Raw genomic sequence first — 17,269 nt, forward strand, 5'->3', positions numbered from 1 at the left:
GAAGAACGAATTTTATTCTAAGTAAAATTACCTTGTTTGTTTGTTTTTTTCCTCTTTGACTCTTTCCTTCTGGTAGGATCCTCCCAATCTCTGATAATCATCTCTTTCAAGAGAGTTAAGAATTTGATTGGACCACCATTAGCTCTGCTTTATAGCTATTTGTATATCCCTTTCTTTTCTCTCTTTCTTTCTTTCTCTCTCTCTTTTTTTTTAAATGTCAGTCATGGGGCTTGAACTCAGGCCTGGATGCTGAACAACTTTGTTCAAGGCTAGTGCTCTACCACTTTGAGCCATAACACCACTTCCAGTTTTCTAGTGGTTAACTGCAGATAAAAGTCTCATGTACTTTACTGCCTAGGCTGACTTTAAACCTTGATACTCAGATCTTAGCCTCTTGAGTAGATAGATTACAGGTATGAGCTACCAGTGTCTGGCTACTCGTGTGTGTGTGTGTGTGTGTGTGTGTGTGTGTGTGTGTGTGTGTGTGTGTGTGTGTGTGTGTGTGTGTGTGTGTGTGTGTGTGTGTGTGTGTGTGTGTGTGTGTGTGTGTGTGTGTGTGTGTGTGTGTGTGTGTGTGTGTGTGTGTGTGTGTTTTAATTACCAGTTCTGGGGATTAGACTCAGGGCCTGGCACTGTCCCCGAACTTTTTTTTTTGGGGGGGGGGAGGGTCCAGTCGTGGGGCCTGAACTCTGGGCCTAGGCGCTGACCCTCAGCTCTTCAGCTCAAGGCTAGCGCTCTAACACTTGAGCCACAACACCACTTCTGGCTTTTTTCTTTTTTTTGCTTATGTGGTACTGAGGTATTGAACCCAGGGCCTCAGGCATGCAAGGCAAGCGCTCTACCACTGAGCCACCTTCCCAGCCCCCCTGAACTTTTTTTTGTTCAAGGCTAGCATTCTACCACTTGAGTCACAGCACTACTCCTGGCTTTTTCTGTTTATGTGATACTGAAGAATTGAATCCAGGGCTTCATGCATTCTAGGCAAGCACTAAGTCACATCCCCAGCCCTGCATTTGTATCTTCTTACTTGTATATATTTTCAAAATGATGATGGCTACATAAAAATTTGTTCTCTTTCATGGTATACAGAAAAGGCTAGCAAATGGCCTGCTCTTTTTCTTATACATATTTTATTAAAAACTTCAAATTAGTATTTTTGTCTGCCATTGATTATCTTTGCATATTAGTCAGCCTCTGGGTTAGAGACTACCATATACACGGATAAATATAATATTTTAAACAAATTTTAATCTCTTTCGAGATTTTTCTGGTATTAGATAATTAAGAATCCAAAAAAACAGATAATTAGAAAATGGAGATGAAACTCACACTGGGAGATTACAGGGAAGTCAAGATGTGACATGCCTTTAAGGAACTCCTTCAGAAGAGACATTATCAAGGAAACATGCATGGGCTAAGAAGGGCCGAGGAGAGTCTGAAATTACTATAAGAAAACTAATCAGAGAGTATTTGACAGGTAAAGGAGTCTTTTAAGAAGACAAAAATCTAGGGCTGGGAAGGTGGCTCAGTGGTAGAGCGCTTGCCTTGCATGCCTGAGGCCCTGGGTTCCATTCCTCAGCACCACATAAACAGAAAAAGCCGGAAGTGGCACTGTGGCTCAAGCGGTAGAGTGCTCGCCTTGAGCTGAAGAGCTGAGGGACAGCGCCTAGGCCCAGAGTTCAGGTCCACGACTGGCCAAGAAAAAAAAAAAAGAAGACAAAATCTACTCTCTGATAAATAGCCTAATGGAGCTGCTACTAGAGGTCTAGGAAGATAGCTCAGTGGTAGAGTACTTACAAGGCTCTGGCTTCAATTTCTCAGATCTGTCCATCTGTCTGTCTGTCTGTCTATCTACCTACCTACTTACCTACCTATAAATGTGAGCTATTGGATAGTTTAGGTTTTTAAAGCTAGCCAGATTCCTTAGGTTAACTACTATTAAGAGTTCAGTGAGGGGCTGGGAAGGTGGCTCAGTGGTAGAGCGCTTGCCTTGCAATGCATGAGGCCCTGGGTTCGATTCCTCAGCACCACATAAGCAAAAAGAAAAAGCCCGGAAGTGGCACTGTGGCTCAAGTGGTAGAGCACTAGCCCTGAGCTGAAGAGCTGAGGGACAGTGCCCAGGCCCAGAGTTCAGGCCCCACAACCGGGCCTCCCCCCCGCCCCGCCCCCGCAAAAAAAAAAAAGAGTTCAGTGAGGCTGGGCATGTGGCTCAGTGATAGAGTACTTTCCTAGCATGCATGAAGCCCTGGGTTTGATTCCTCAGTACCACATAAACAGAAAAAGCCAGAAGTGGCACTGTTGCTCAATAGTAGACTGCTAGCCTTGAGCAAAAAGAAGCTCAGAGACAGCATCCAGGTTCTGAGTTCAAGCCCCAGAACTGGCAAAAAAAAAAAAAGAAGAAGAAGAAGAAGCAGAGTTCAGGGATAAATTTCTTCAACTTCTACCAAGATATCTGATTACTTTTGATTTTATCCTCATTGTTATACAGAGAAATTAGAGCTCAAAATGTGCATAATATGATTTAAATTATATAGACAGTAAACAAGAGGCTACCTCTGTAATACGACTGATTTCCATTAATATTCTACTGAATGACCCTAGGTAGGTTACTCAGTTTCCTCTTGAGGTAATATTATGAGCTCATAGGGTTGTAGGAAGGTTATCACAAGATTTCTGGAGTTACCTGTACTTAGTATACTATTTCCCCATCTCCAGTTCTCCCTGAAGCCACTTGAATCAGCCTTTTAACCTCATTACTTCAAGGAAACTGCTTTTGTCAAAGGCAGCAATAATCCACTTTGCTAACTTCAGGAGGTAATTCTACAGCTCATCTGGCTCAACATCTCACTTAAGCTTAACAAAACTGATCACTTCTTCCTTCTGAAATATATTCTTTCATTTGGTTTTGATGATTTCACATTGTCCTTATATATAACTACCTTACCTATCCCTCCCTTTTCCTTTTCCTTTCCCCTTTCCTTTTCATACTTTTCCTTTTCCTTCCTCTTTCTTTTCTTTCTCCTTCTCCCTCCCTCCCTCTTTTTTACTTCCTTCCTTCTTCTTTCCTTTTTTCCTTCCTCTCTCCCTCCCTTCCATTTTCCTTGATTCTCCCCTTTCTCCCCTTTCCCTTCCTCCCTCCCTCCATCCTCTCCCTCCCCCCCCCCTCTTTTTTTTTTCTTTCTGCTGGTACTGGGTCTTGAACTTAGGATCTTGCACTCTCAGTGGGCTTTCTTGCTCACAATAAGAGCCATACCTCCAGCCCTGCTTTCTTGCTAGTTTTTTTTTTTTTTGCCAGTCCTGAAGCTTGAACTCTGGGCCTGGGCACTGTCCCTGCGCTCCTTTTTGCTCAAGGCTAGCACTCTATCACTTGAGCCACAGCACCACTTCCAGCTTTTCTTCTGTTTATGTGGTACTGAGGAATCAAACCCAGAGCTTCATGCATGCTAGGCAAGCACTCTACCACTAAGCCATATTCCCAGCCCTCTCTGGGAATACGGCCCTCTCTTTCTCTCTCTCCCTCTCTTCCCCTCTCCCTCTCTCCCTCTCCCCCCCTCTCTTTCTCCTCCTTCTCTCTCTCTCCCTCTCCCTCACTTTCTCTCCCTCTCTCTCTTTCTCTCTGTGTCTGTGTCTGTCTGTCTGTCTGTCCTGGGGCTTCAACTCAGGGTCTGAGTGCTGTTCCCTGAGTTTTTGTGCCCAAGACTAGTGCCTCTTTGCTAATTATATAAGAGATGCGGTTTCACAGACTTTTCTTCCTAGGCTAGCTTTGATCCTTTAGATCTTATTCCTCGAGTAGCTAAAATAACAGGTGTGAGCCATTAGTACCCAGCTTAATTCTTAATTTTTCTCCTACAAACCTACTTCTCTTGCAGCCAGTATACCTCATTGGCAAGTCCTATCATCAATTCATTGAAAATAAATATATACTCTTACCATCCCTCCCCTTACCTATTGTGATTTTTTTCTATTTATGCCAGTTTTGGGGCTTGAACTCAAGGCCTGAGTACTATCCCTTACCTTTTTCACTCAAGGCTAGCACTCTTTCCATTTGAGCCACAGCTCCACTTCAGGCTTTGCCTTTTGCTGGTTAATTGGAGGTAAGAGTCTCATAGGCTTTTCTGTCTGGGTTGGTTTAGAACCTCAATCCTCAGATCTCAGGCTGCTGAGCAGCTAGGATTACAGATGTGAGCCACTGTGTGAGCCTCTGGTGCCCAACCTCACTTCATCCATTAACAGCCTGGTCCCAGATACTACTTCCCTCAGTTGGCTACCATAACAGCCCCCTATTTTCCCCTGCTTCCATTCTTGCTTCCTCTTAGACATTCTCAAACAGATTTTGTTAAAAGGGAAGTCAAATCCATCTTCCATACTCACACTCTCTGTGCAGCTCCTCAACACATGAAGAATCAAAGCCCTGCAAAATCTGGGCCTACTCTGGAGCACTCTTCATTGTGCTCCAACCAAGGAGCTCTTCTTTCCTTTTCTTTATAGATGGAGTGCACCTTAGCCTGAAGGTCTGTCCCTTCCCTTGCTGTTGGCTCACCCAGTTCTCCTCTAGACTCCACATAGTCATGTTGTCGCTTCGTTCATGTCTTTGAGAGCCAGCCATGCACCCTATCTGAATAGCACTGCTGTGATTTCTATTACTTCCCAGTTCCTTACTCGGCTTTAGATTGCTTCATAGGTTTAATTACAACCTGATGAACTTAGTTGCTTAGCATCTTTTTCCCTACTTAAATATAAGCTCTGAGAGCAGGAAATCTGTTTTGTTCACTGCTATATTCTGGGAACATAAAATAGTACCAAGCATGTAATAGAACTCAGCATTATCTTTTAAAATTTTTATTACAATTTTTGGATAATATGCAAGTGGATTGCTTCCCCACAATTACTACTGCCACTTCCTCTCCCAGCCCATATCCATGTTTAAGTGAAGCCAATACTGGATCTACAAATCCAGCAAACAGGGCTGGGAAGGTGGCTCAGTGGTAGAGTGCTTGCCTCACATGCATGAGGCCCTGGGTTCCATTCCTCAGCACCACATAAGCAGAAAAAAAGCTGGAAGTGGTGCTGTGGCTCCAGTGGTAGGGTGCTAGCCTTGAGCTGAAGAGCTAAGGGACAGCATCCAAGCCCAGAGTTCAGCCTCATGACCGACAAGAAAAAAAAAAAAAAAATCCAGGAAACAACATCAGAATTCACAGGTGAAAAAAAGGCCAAAGTGCACAATAGCCCTGAGGGCTTTACAGTGACACTAAATACTGCGTAAAGACAAGAACTCTACCAGTACTAAGTAAAAGTGATTGATGAGACATATTTGCAGAAGTATTAGACTCCAAAAAGACAAATACTCACCTTATCGGCCATCACAGAAGCAAAAAGGAAACGTCCCCCAAGACCAAATGAGTAAATTTTCACACCAATAGTTTTGAAGCTTTTCCCCAAGTCTGAAGTTCTCCATAATTCCAGTGCTCCAAGGTCAGCTTCTTAAACAAGACAAAATATTAATTAAAATTCCTCTTACTGGTGAGCTCACTTTCAAACAGCTGCTTTAGAATTGCTCTTAAAGCTGGGCTCCCATGTCTCACACCTGTCAGTAATCCTAGCTGCTCAGGAGGCTGATATCAGAGTATCTCAATTAGAGGCCAGCCCATGCAGGAAAGTCTGTGAGACTTTAAGCTACCAAAAAGCCAGAAGTGGAGCTGTGGCTTAAGTAACAAAGCTCTAGCCTTGAGCAAAAGGTCAGGAACAGTGCCCAGGCCCTGAGTTCAAGCCCTACAACTGGCAAATAAATAAACTGTTCTTAATTTTATGTAGAGAAAGCACTTTTAATCATATATATGCTGATCTAGTGATAATTTAAACCTGGTATGGCATCAGATACAGGGAGTTTGTATTTAGATTTTATTTCATACATGTGAGATTTAATGATGGATGTAAATAGAGTTCTCTTAGTTTTAGTACAGTGGTGCATAAAATAGCACAGTGATAGCATTCTACTTTACTTTCTTCATACTCCATTTAAAAGATGTCCTAGGGCTGGGAAGGTGGCTCACTGGTAGAGCACTTGCCTTGCATGCATGAGGCCCTGGGTTCGATTCCTCAGCACCACATAAGCAAAAAGAATAAAGCCGGAAGTGGCACTGTGGCTCAAGTGGTAGAGTGCTAGCCTTGAGCTGAAGAGCTGAGGGACAGCGCCCAGGCCCAGAGTTCAGGCCTCATGATCGGACCCAAAAAAAAAAAAAAAGAATTGTATTCATTAAAGATGTCCTATTCACCGGGCACTGGTGGCTCACGCCTGTAATCCTAGCTACTCAGGAGGCTGAGATCTGAGGATCGCGGTTCAAAGCCAGCCCGGGCAGGAGAGACCGTGAGACTCCTATCTCCAATAAACCTCCAGAAAACCGGAAGTGGCGCTGTAGCTCAAGTGGTAGAGTGCTCGCCTTGAGCTGAAGAGCTGAGGGACAGCACTCAGGCCCAGAGTTCAAGCCCCACGACCGACAAAAAAAAAAAAAAAGATGTCCTATTCTACTGAGTTTAGTCTTCTTGCTTATCATCCAACACCTCACTGAATTTGTGATTCAGTCAGATTCTGACTGCTTTGTTCTCTACATTTTACAATCATGTTTTACATACAGCAGGTATTCAGGCATTTGTTGGGTGACTAGTGAAAAGATTTGTTTTCTACTTTAAAACTGGATCACATATTAGGAGGTCACAGGCTCTATTAAATGAAATATTCCATAGTCTGAAGAAATCATGCATTTCAATTGGCTATTGTTTATAGCATAGGATTTGCTTTATAGTATACCTTGCTAAGATTTAAGTATAATGCCTTCAACTATAGATTACATTTTAATTTAATCCAGGCATAGTATAGTAATTTGGTAGTATTTGAAGATTTTAAAAATCACTAACAGCTATCTCTAGTTATTACATTTTCAGGATAAGGGAAAGATCTTTGTTTCTACTTCATATAATCCAGAATATTTAACCATATATATAGACTGCAAGACACTTTTCTGGGACTAAAATATACTTACTGCAGGATCCATTCACATAGGTGGTAAAGAATATGGTGGTTCCTGATCCCCTAGGAAAAGGCAAAGACAGAGAAAATAAATGATTTAAGATGCCAAGAGACTGAGTCAACCTTAGGGACAAAGCCCCTGGAAAATATATCAAGACTTATCCACACGTACCAGCTCCTCAGGAGATGAGCACCCTATTCTCCACAGCTTCCCATAGCCTGGCTCCCTCTTTGACAGTCTTCCAGCTGGACCCACATGGACTGTCCAATCTGTCTCTTATGTTATATTACCCACTGTCCCCAAATGCTTTATCTCCTGTAACCAAATGCATGCCCTCACAGTCTTTCAATTGTAGCTTAAATTCTAGCTCTTCGGTGAAGCTTTTCTTATGACCCTCACAGTTTAGAAGTTCTAAACTTCTAGAACAGCAAGTTGTCAATGAGGGGTGATTTAGCCACCAAGGGACACTTGGCAACATGTAGAAACATTTTTGATTCTCAGAACTAGGGTAAGAGTGGATATGGGGCAGGCAGGCCTGGTTATAACATCTAATAAGTACAAGCCAGGGATGCTGCTAAACAGCTCAGAATGCACAGAACAGAACAGCTCCCTTGATAACAAATTATCTGGCCCAGTGTGTCATTAGTGATGAGGTTAAGAATCCCTGGTTCTGGAGCACTGTGCCATTCTATACAAGCCACTTACCATTCATCAGTCTCCCAGTCTTATCTCTACCACACTAATTGATTTCTTCAGGTCACTTACTAAGTTTTAGGCTTTGTAGTTTGCCTTCAGAACCTAGTTTAATGCTTTGAATGAGCTAAATAATTTAGATCTTTCATCTCAAATAGGCAACTAGGTCAGAGGTTGAATTATTTAAAATGTAGCTTGGCCAGGGAGTTTACAGGGAACTGAATTCTGACCCTGATATACTTATAGGTTACTGCCAGCAAAAGGCAATGCATTTTGAGCCTGTTCTTTCAAAACTTTTGTTGTAAACGCCCAGAAATCAAAGACCTAAAATGTAAGTAAGCAGTTATAGCCTAGCTATCTTATATTCACAGCTGAACAAAGTAATTTTTATTGAAGTAAAAAAAAAGACATAAAATGCCATTTAAAAATAACTTTTTCATTGTAAAGATAAATTTTAATTAAGGGTGGAGTGGGTTTTCATGATCAAAATTAGCATAGTCTTACTTAACCATATCTTACATATTTTAGATCCATCAGGAGTCCAACAATTTGTTAATCTAGTTACCTTAATAATTACTTCCTTCCTGATAAGACCTTATTTGATACAGACACAGCCATTAAAATTCATAAAGTGAAAGCAGATGTGGCATGTACAACAATGATGCTATAAAAATCCCATTTATAGTGAGCAAAAGACCACCTTATTTAAATAGTAAATGTCTAATATTTAAATTAAATATTAAATTAAAATTTTGACTAAGCCATAGTTCAAAATCTGTATTAGGTTTTCCTGATTTCCTAAATAGAGTACATAAAACTCTTTCTTGAAGTTACAGGTCATCAACGATAAACCATTAGAAGTTACTGTCCTTTCTTGTATATGTCCTTTCTTGATCTAGTACTAAATCATTTTGAATTGTTATACTGAGTTTTATCCACTCTGTTATGGGTTTTTTGCTTCCTTCTAGCTCTAGAGCTGTAATTCTAATGTCATGTGCTTGTTGCTAGCAGCCACATAGCTCATTCTGGCAGTAATCTGCTATTAACTGGGACACTGGATTAACTTGTTGGAATTAGTCAAAAGAAAAGAAAAAAGAGAGACTCTGGACAAAGGTCTAAGCCTAAACAGAATTTTGAAGATATAAAGGCTATAAATTCAATGCTTGGTCAACCATCCCTCCCCCAAATAAATCTCTTGCAAAGTTAAAACTGAAGCCTAGAGCGGTTAAATCACTGACTAGTACCAAAGCCAGGTTAGAGCAAAGATTATTTGACTTCTAAGTAAGAAATCTCTCTACTATAGCATCCTGAGGGGGCAAGGCATCCTGCCAAGAGAACTGAGTAGGTTTTGGTGCACCGACACAGGAACTGGGCAGTCTGCTAACTATTTCAGCTTCTTCCTGAGTTGTTACTGTGTTCTACATCTAACTGAAATGGGTTGCTAGACAAGGGAGTATAAATCTTCATGCAAAGTATTAAAATCTCCAAATTAAAGTTGCATTGTTATGCTCTAATTGATGTTACCAATTATGAAGAATAAACCTTTTGCAGGCAGCAGCTACTGAGTGACACGCTCTGTTTATACTTGAACATTCAGTGAGGATAAATCTTTTTTCTCCCAGCACAATTAGAGGCTGCTCTGGAGCAAGGTCTATGTCATAGCCCTCTCTTGAATCCCTCATGGCATACTTAAGAGTATCTGACCTACAATAAGTGGTCTACATTTACTCATATGACTTATGGCAGCACTAAAGGCTTAGAGCTCTGCACAGATGGAGTTTTCTGTTACTCACCATTTGGCCAAACACACTGCTTTGTGGATTTCTTCCCATTTTCCTCCGAAATTCTTGGACACCCACAGTCCATTCTAAAAGAGTATAAATGACTTATCAACATTTCAACTTCATCCTGTGCAGCTGCTTATATGACCTTTAATATTTCATATTCAATCATTCTAGTTCCACTACAGTTGCCTGTACTGCACACAGTGCACATCCACACGCAAACACACACTCCTCCAGTCTTGAATGTTGAGAATAACAAATGCATTTAAAGTGCCCACTATGTGCCAGACACTTTACCAGCTGTTGCACTGAGACTACAAAAAATGAAGAAATATTCCCTCCTCTCAAGAAGCTCACGGTTTAATAAGGAACATAGATAAGAAGAGAGCTCAACATCACATGGTGTTATGGACACAGTTTAGTGTACAAGTGGGGAAAGAGGCATGCTGCATAGTGATTGTTTCCTGAAGAAGGCAGAGGCACTGACTGAGATGAGCAGTATAACAACAACAAAAAAGGCAAGCAGGGAGATGAGGTGCAATTGCATCAGACTGGGACTGGCAAAGGCAGGGAAGGAGGGGATAAAACTCCTTCAGTGCATGCAGAACATGAAAAAACAGCCAGGTACCAGTAGCTCACACCTGTAATCCTAGCTACTCAGGAGGCTAAGATCTTAGGATCTTAGTTCAAAGCCAGCCTGGACAGAAAGTCTGTGAGACTCTTATCTCGAATTAATTACCAAAAAAAAAAAACATAAAAAACAAAAACAAAAACAAAAACAGTGCTCAAGTGGTAGAGCTCTAGATTTGAGCCACAGTACCACTTCTGGTTTTCTGGTTAATTGGTGATAAGAATGTTAAAGACTTTCCTGCCTGAGCCGGGCGCTGGTGGCTCACGCCTGTAATCCTAGCTACTCAGGAGGCTGAGATCTGAGGATCGCGGTTCAAAGCCAGCCCGGGCAGGAGAGACCGTGAGACTCCTATCTCAAATAAACCACCAGAAAACCGGAAGTGGTGCTGTAGCTCAAGTGGTAGAGCGCTCGCCTTGAGCTGAAGAGCTGAGGGACAGCGCCCAGGCCCAGAGTTCAAGCCCCACAACCGAAAAAAAAAAAAAAAAAAAGACTTTCCTGCCTGGACTGACTTTGAACTTTGATTCTCAGATTTCTGCCTCCTGAGTAGCTAGGATTATAGGTGTGAGCCACCCATGCCACGCTAGCAAGATTTTTTTTTTTCTGTTGGTCCTGAGGCCTGAACTCTAGGCCTGGGCGCTGTCCCTCAGCTCTTCAGCTCAAGGCTAGCACTCTACTACTTGAGCCACAGCGCCACTTCTGGCTTTTTTCTTTTTGCTTATGTGGTGCTGAGGAATCGAACCCAGGGCCTCATGCATGCAAGGCAAGCACTCTACCACCTAGCCAACTTCCCAGTCCCAGCAAGATTTTTGAAAGCTGGACTGGAACGGGATGACTTTTGCTGTAGGGTACGATGTATAAAGTCAATCACTCTGGGATTCAGGTTGAGATATGGTATGCATTGTTGTATCATGAATACTGTTCTCAGCACCTACTCTTCTCCACGATTTGCCTTCAAATTTCCCCTCCTTTAATAACATTCACCTCCCAGCATTTCTAACTTACCAGGTAGAAACACAGATAGTAGCCCTCCCTGAGGACAGTTTAAATAACCTTAAGATATGTGGCAATGGGCCTGAGGTGGTTAAAGGGGAGATGTATGATTCTGCCCTTGCCTTCAGAGCTCTCCCAGCTGCCTTCCAGGGTCCTTAGATATGCTTGGAGGCTCTTTTCTCTGAAGAGCTGAAGCACCTACCCTCAAGCAAGCTAGTTTCTTTGCTCTGGCCTCCACTGAATAAGCCTAATCGGACTCTGCTGGAGTAGCCCCTCCTCTCTGTGTCTCCTCCCAAACATCTTGTCACTAAAGGTTTAATACTCAGACGGCTCTTCCTCTGCCCTTTTCCCTATCTTAAAGGAGTTCCTCAGGTGTTCGGGTCTGATATTCGTGGGAACTTCCTGAAGAAAGGCAAAGGAGAAAAAGGGAACACTGGTCCCTGGGGAAAACACAGAGATGGGGAGGGGGAATTTGAAACTTTGGATATTTAATACATTATTTTTAAAAAGAGAAATGCTTTATAAGCTGAGACAATATGGAGGTCTTTTTTTTTTTGTTTGTTTTATTGTGTGTGTGTGTGTGTGTGTGTGTGTGTGTGTGTGTGCCAGTACTGGGGCTTGAACAAAGAATTGGAGCTAAGAGTCTGATGAACTTTCTTGTCCAGAAATCCTCAGATCTCAGCCTCCTGAGTAGTTAGGATTACAGAGTGAGCCACTAGCGCCCGACCAGGTTCAGCCCTTAATCTTTTGCTCAAATCTAGAGCTCTACTATTTAGGCCAAAGCTCATAAAGCTTTGCTTTTTTTTTTTTTGGCGGTTAATTGGAATAAGAGTCTCATAGACTTTTCTGTCTTGGCTGACTTTGAACTATGATCTCAGATCTCAGCTTCCTGAGTAGCTAGGATTACAGTAATGAGCCACCAGTGCCCAGTAATGATATGCTGATATTCTTTATGTTGAGGAATTAACAACAAAAAAGGACGGTGAAATTTGACTATAGAAATAGCACAATGAGGGGCTGGGAAGGTGGCTCAGTGGTAGAGCGCTTGCCTTGCATGCCTGAGGTCCTGGGTTCGATTCCCCAGCACCACATATGCAAAAAGAAAAAAGCCGGAAGTGGTGCTGTGGCTCAAGTGGTAGAGTGCTAGCCTTGAGCTGAAGAGCTGAGGGACAGCACCCAGGCCCAGAGTTCAGGCCCTACGACTGGACCCCCCCCAAAAAAAAAAAAAAAGATAGAATGTGTGTGTGACTTTAACTAAGCATCACTATCCCACAATACAGTGAAATTTGTGGAATTATATAATCACTTAATCACAATAAAGAATTTGCAAAAAAAAAGTTATGACAACTTGCATATCAAACTTATCCAAAAGAGATAGCATACAGAAATTGAATTCCTTGCCAAATAAAACAATGCAAAAAGTATATATATGTCATGAGTAAAGATACACTAGAAAGAAGCTCAGTATTAAAAAATATAACCTTTTAAGAAAATATATTTTGAGAATATAAAAATGCAAAAGGCAAGTTTTTCTGGACTTACTTCAGTGCTGAGGGCTAAAAGGTAATCAGAATTCTGAGGACTGTACATCATCTGAGTCAGAGGATGAAAAGGGAGATCTGTCTGTACAAAGTTCTTTGCGAAATCTGATGATCTGAAGATCCTTCCTCCACGGCTTCCTCCAGACACCTCTGCAGTCAATATCACCTGGCCAGGAAGAGGAAAGATTATATTCAAGGAATAACACTTTAAAAGTACAGGAAGTTCTAGCACCATTTTCACTAGATATTAGCTAAAAGAATTTTTAAAAGAGTTGGAGGTATGGCTTAGCGGTAAAGCATCTAACAATCATGAGGCTTTTAGTTCCAAAACAAAAAAGGCTGTGTTGTAATGATTCGTGTTTATAATCCTAGATACTTGGGAAATTAGAAGCCAGCTTGGGCAGAAAAGTTCCTAAGACTCCCTTCTCAATGAATACCTGGAGGAGAGGCTGGTTATAGTGGAGAGTGCCTGTTAGCTACAACTGAAAGTACATAAATTTAGGTTACTGACTTCCAGGCATGTACTGAGGCAGGAAGCAGGACCTTATCTCAAAAGTAATAAGTGAAAAGCAGAGCTGGAGCATGGCCCTGCAGTAAGAGTGCTTGCTGCACAGGTGCCAGGCCCGAAATTCAAACCTCAGCATCACACACAAAATTTTAGATTCATAAGAGGAGTTAGTTGCTCCGTATTAAGCCTCACATTTTATGAAAAAAATATCATCTTGAATTGTGCTACATACAAAACCTGTGATTTTTAGCCTGGTCAGTTTTAACATTGTCTGTTTCTCAAAAGACTGAAATGCTGTTGAAAACAGTATATTGATAAAACAACTACCGTGTAAGTATGAAAGGCTTTCGGTGCATCTTACATAGGAACAATAACAACAACAAAAAGATTCATGTGATCAAAATTAAACAACACTTTTTCTTCCTTTGGTGCCAGACCTGGGCGCTGTCCCTGAATTTTTTGCTCAAGGTTAGCCCTTTACCACTTGAGACAGCTCTACTTCCAGCTTTTTGGTGGTTCATAGGAGATAAGAGTCCACAGACTTTCTTGCCTGGGCTGGCTTTGAACCTCAATCCTCAGATCTCAGCCTCCTGAGTAGTTAAAGATGTGAGCCACTAATGCCCAGGTTATACTTAATTTTTAAACAGAGAAATACTAAATTAAATATCACTGCATCATGCCAATACTAGCCTATGATAATTCTGTGTGTGGCAGCGGGCCCCAGCTTCATTTATGCAGGAACAAGTCTCACCTTTCCAGAATTCTCAGGACCAATAGCCATGCCAAATTCAGTCCGAATGAAGGTGTTATTGATGAGATTTGTAATATCTTTGAAGTTCTTTCCATAATCCTCACTGAAAGAAAATAAACGCAAATTTAGAGTGTGGTGGTTACAGATATTGTCAGCTTTTATTTCTCCATTGCATGACTTTTTGAGGTCTGATTGGTCTCAGGGAAATCTCCCTGAGAAATCTCCCTCCCTACTCCGGTCATGGCTTCTGGAATAAAGACTAACCTACGTGGAGCCAAAGAGACAGAAAGGGAAAGCTTGATACACATTTCCTTCCAGCATAGACACTTGACAAGGTGGTCTGTCATCTTTTAGACTAGTAGTTCTCAACAAGAGTGTTTTGTACCCTACCCCCTACTACCATACTTGGAATATCTGGAGACATTTTAATTATCATAACTATGTTCAGGTGCTACTGGTATAAAGTAGATGGTGGCCAGTGAGGCTGCCAGGGCATCTGTAGATGCACAGGACAGTCCCACAACCTCAAACATCACCAACGCCAAGGCCGAGAAATCCATCATACAAAAGCAAAAATTGCTAATCATTTTGTCACAAAGCTAGGACAACTGAGGAATTTCTCAGTTGTTCTTCTGAAGCCCGCCTTTCCTCTGTTTAGTGAGTTGATCATTCCTTTATTATTCATGCTAGAATGACTTGGGACATATGTTAGATGTAGTCAAAGACTCCTAACTAGTCTATTAATCTATAGAGTTTATGGGAAAGTTGCAGGTTAATTAGTGGGGTCTTGAAGTTTCTACTGCTCAAAGTTACCATCACTGGGCACATGTTTCTAATGAATGTAACACAAAACATAGCTAGGAAAATCAAACAATGAATCTCAACTCTTGGCTTCTCCCAGAAGTTCATTCCACAAAACCTTTGAGAAGTATTTTGAATCCATGTTTAGATTTTGAGAACAGTAAACAAGCTATCAGTAGACAAATTTAATACTATAGGTAGCACTCTTCAGACACAATAAAGAATGCTAAATCTTAATATTTATTACAGTTTAGTACCTACCAGTGAAGATGACTATACATGGAAAATTAGGTAATATACAGTGGTACTCACTAATAGGACTTATGACTTTAAAAGTGTTTTGCCAATTTAGCTGTAGCATCAAGTAATCAAGAATTTCAGAACTGGGTGCTAATGGCTCACTCCTGTAATCTGAACTACTCAGGAGGCTGACATCTGAGGATCATAGTTCAAAGCCAGCCCAAGGATGAAAGCCCATGAATTCATCTCCAAATGACCACTAACAAGTAGGAAACAGTAGAGTGCCAGTCTTTAGCAGAAAAACGCCCAGGCACTGAAAATACTTCATGCAACTCCCTTATTTCACATGAGTTGCTAGGGGAGGCAATTTAGCAAAAGTCAAGTATTTCAGGATAAAATTGAAAGTAGTCCAAGTCTTTTAATTGTCACTACCAAGACAACTTCTAATTATTTGTGAATTTTGTGATTTTTTTTCCCTCTCTTATAACTTGATGTTTTCTCTCTTTTGACCAGGCAGTACACCTCAGATAAATAAAAGCCTGAGAGAGAAGGCATCAATGCCTGTCTCTACATACCTCTGATCATGTAGGCTAAACCAAACCACGTCTTTAAGTTGTCTGAATGACTCCCTCTCCCTTAGCACATGTATAGAGAAAATGCCTACGTATATAAAATAGAGATTAGGCACCAACCAACAGATTATTACATTGCCTTAAGTTTGATTTTGGAGGACAAGATCAGTTATTATCTTTCTGACAGTCATCAAGAGATGTGCATAAACAACGGCCAGCTCTGCAGGGTACACATCAGTCACAGCCCAAACAACATTCCAAGGGGTTGTAGCAGCTATTACTAGCTTGAAAATGGTTCCTCCTTCATGATATTCCCAGGGAACTGTCACAAATTCCCAGGGAATCTAAACAAAATTGTTCATTTTTTTCCAAACTTGATACAACAAACACATCCTTGCCTCTCAGATAAACAAAAACCAAAAAATGAATAAAACAAAAACATTACTGCAATCCTTTGATACTTTAAGTAGTTAAATAAATGGAAAAAAATGGACTAGTACCAAATTACTGAAAATAGGATTCTGTCAGGTCTGCTTTGGATCTACAAGTGTCTATCATGTGTGCATGTGTGCGTGTGCGTGTGTGTGTGTGTGTGTGTGTGTGTGTGTGTGTGTGTGTGTGTGTGTGTGTGTGTGTGTGTGTGTGTGTATTAGCAGTTCTGGAGTTTGAACTCAGTGTCTCATGCTTGTTAGGCAGGCGTTCTATCTACCACCTGAGCTCCACCTCCAGCCCCTTTTCTGTTTTAGTTGTTTTTTTAGGCAGGTTCTTACCTGCGTAGGGTTTTGTCTGGGCTCAGGTTCAAACCACAATCCTCCTACCTATGGCTTCCTGCATACCTGCAATCATAGGTGCTCACCATCACACACAGCCTTTATTGAGATGGGAGAAGTCTAACATTTTGCCCAACCTGTCCTCAAACATCAACCCTCCCAATCGCTACCTTCCAGTAGGAATTTACAGGCATAAACTACCTTGATAGCATAGAAGCATATTTTAACCGAGCATTTTATTTAAATATAGCCTTATTTTCTGTCAGTATACATGTACATGTACTATATATCATGGGGAAGAAATAATCAAAAACTCTGAAAAATAAATCTACTTTTCAAAATTGATAAAACTATAAGTAGCAGTCAAATGATTAAGTAACAATGGAAACCTGTCAAGCTATCTGCTTTAGAAACAAATCTTCTGGTTGGATGCTGGCGGCCCATGCTTATAATTCTAGCTGGAGGACACCAGTTTGAAGCCATCTTGGGAAGAACAGTCTATAGGAACCCATCGCCAATTAACCAGCAAAAAGCCAGACTTGAGGCATGGCTCAAGTGGTAGAGTACCAGTCATGTACAAGCAAGCTGAGGGAGCAGGTGGCCCTAAGTCCAAGCCATAGTAGTACTGGCAAATACAAAAAAATATTTTTTAGGGCTGGGAAGGTGGCTCGGTGGTAGAGTGCTTGCCTTGCATGCATGAGGCCCTGGGTTCAATTCCTCAGCACCACATAAGCAGAAAAAGCTGGAAGTGGTGCTGTGGCTCAAGTGGTAGAGCACTAGCCTTGAGCTGAAGAGCTGAGGGATGGTGCCCAGGCTCAGAGTTCAGGCCCACGACTGGCAAAATAATAATAATAATGATAATGATAATAATAATAACAATTATATCCTTCTATCCTAATATCCACTCTTCCTTGTTACAAAAATAAATTATCATATTCATGTATATCTGTGGCATAAATATGC

The 17,269-nt window shown here is 41.4% G+C and overlaps 1 protein-coding gene across 4 annotated transcripts in view; it reads right to left on the bottom strand.

Moving 5' to 3' along the window:
* The window catches only part of Sort1 (sortilin 1), a 73,101-nt gene that overhangs the window by 23,030 nt on the left and 32,802 nt on the right, over nucleotides 1-17,269 (bottom strand). For 2 of the 4 annotated variants that reach the window (XM_070006201.1, XM_070006199.1), the window contains exons 4-8: nucleotides 13,924-14,026; nucleotides 12,666-12,830; nucleotides 9,512-9,585; nucleotides 7,038-7,087; nucleotides 5,350-5,480 (exon numbers count right to left, since the gene is read on the bottom strand). In XM_070006201.1, the coding sequence (XP_069862302.1) occupies nucleotides 5,350-5,480; nucleotides 7,038-7,087; nucleotides 9,512-9,585; nucleotides 12,666-12,830; nucleotides 13,924-14,026 (523 nt within the window). The remainder of the gene's footprint in view (nucleotides 1-5,349; nucleotides 5,481-7,037; nucleotides 7,088-9,511; nucleotides 9,586-12,665; nucleotides 12,831-13,923; nucleotides 14,027-17,269) is intronic. The other 2 variants (XM_070006202.1, XM_070006200.1) reach the window with 1 other exon arrangement.

The sequence above is a fragment of the Dipodomys merriami genome, unplaced genomic scaffold (assembly GCF_024711535.1).
Source record: "Dipodomys merriami isolate MVZ:Mamm:240054 unplaced genomic scaffold, mDipMer1.0.p SCAF_7, whole genome shotgun sequence".
Lineage (NCBI taxonomy): Eukaryota > Metazoa > Chordata > Mammalia > Rodentia > Heteromyidae > Dipodomys > Dipodomys merriami.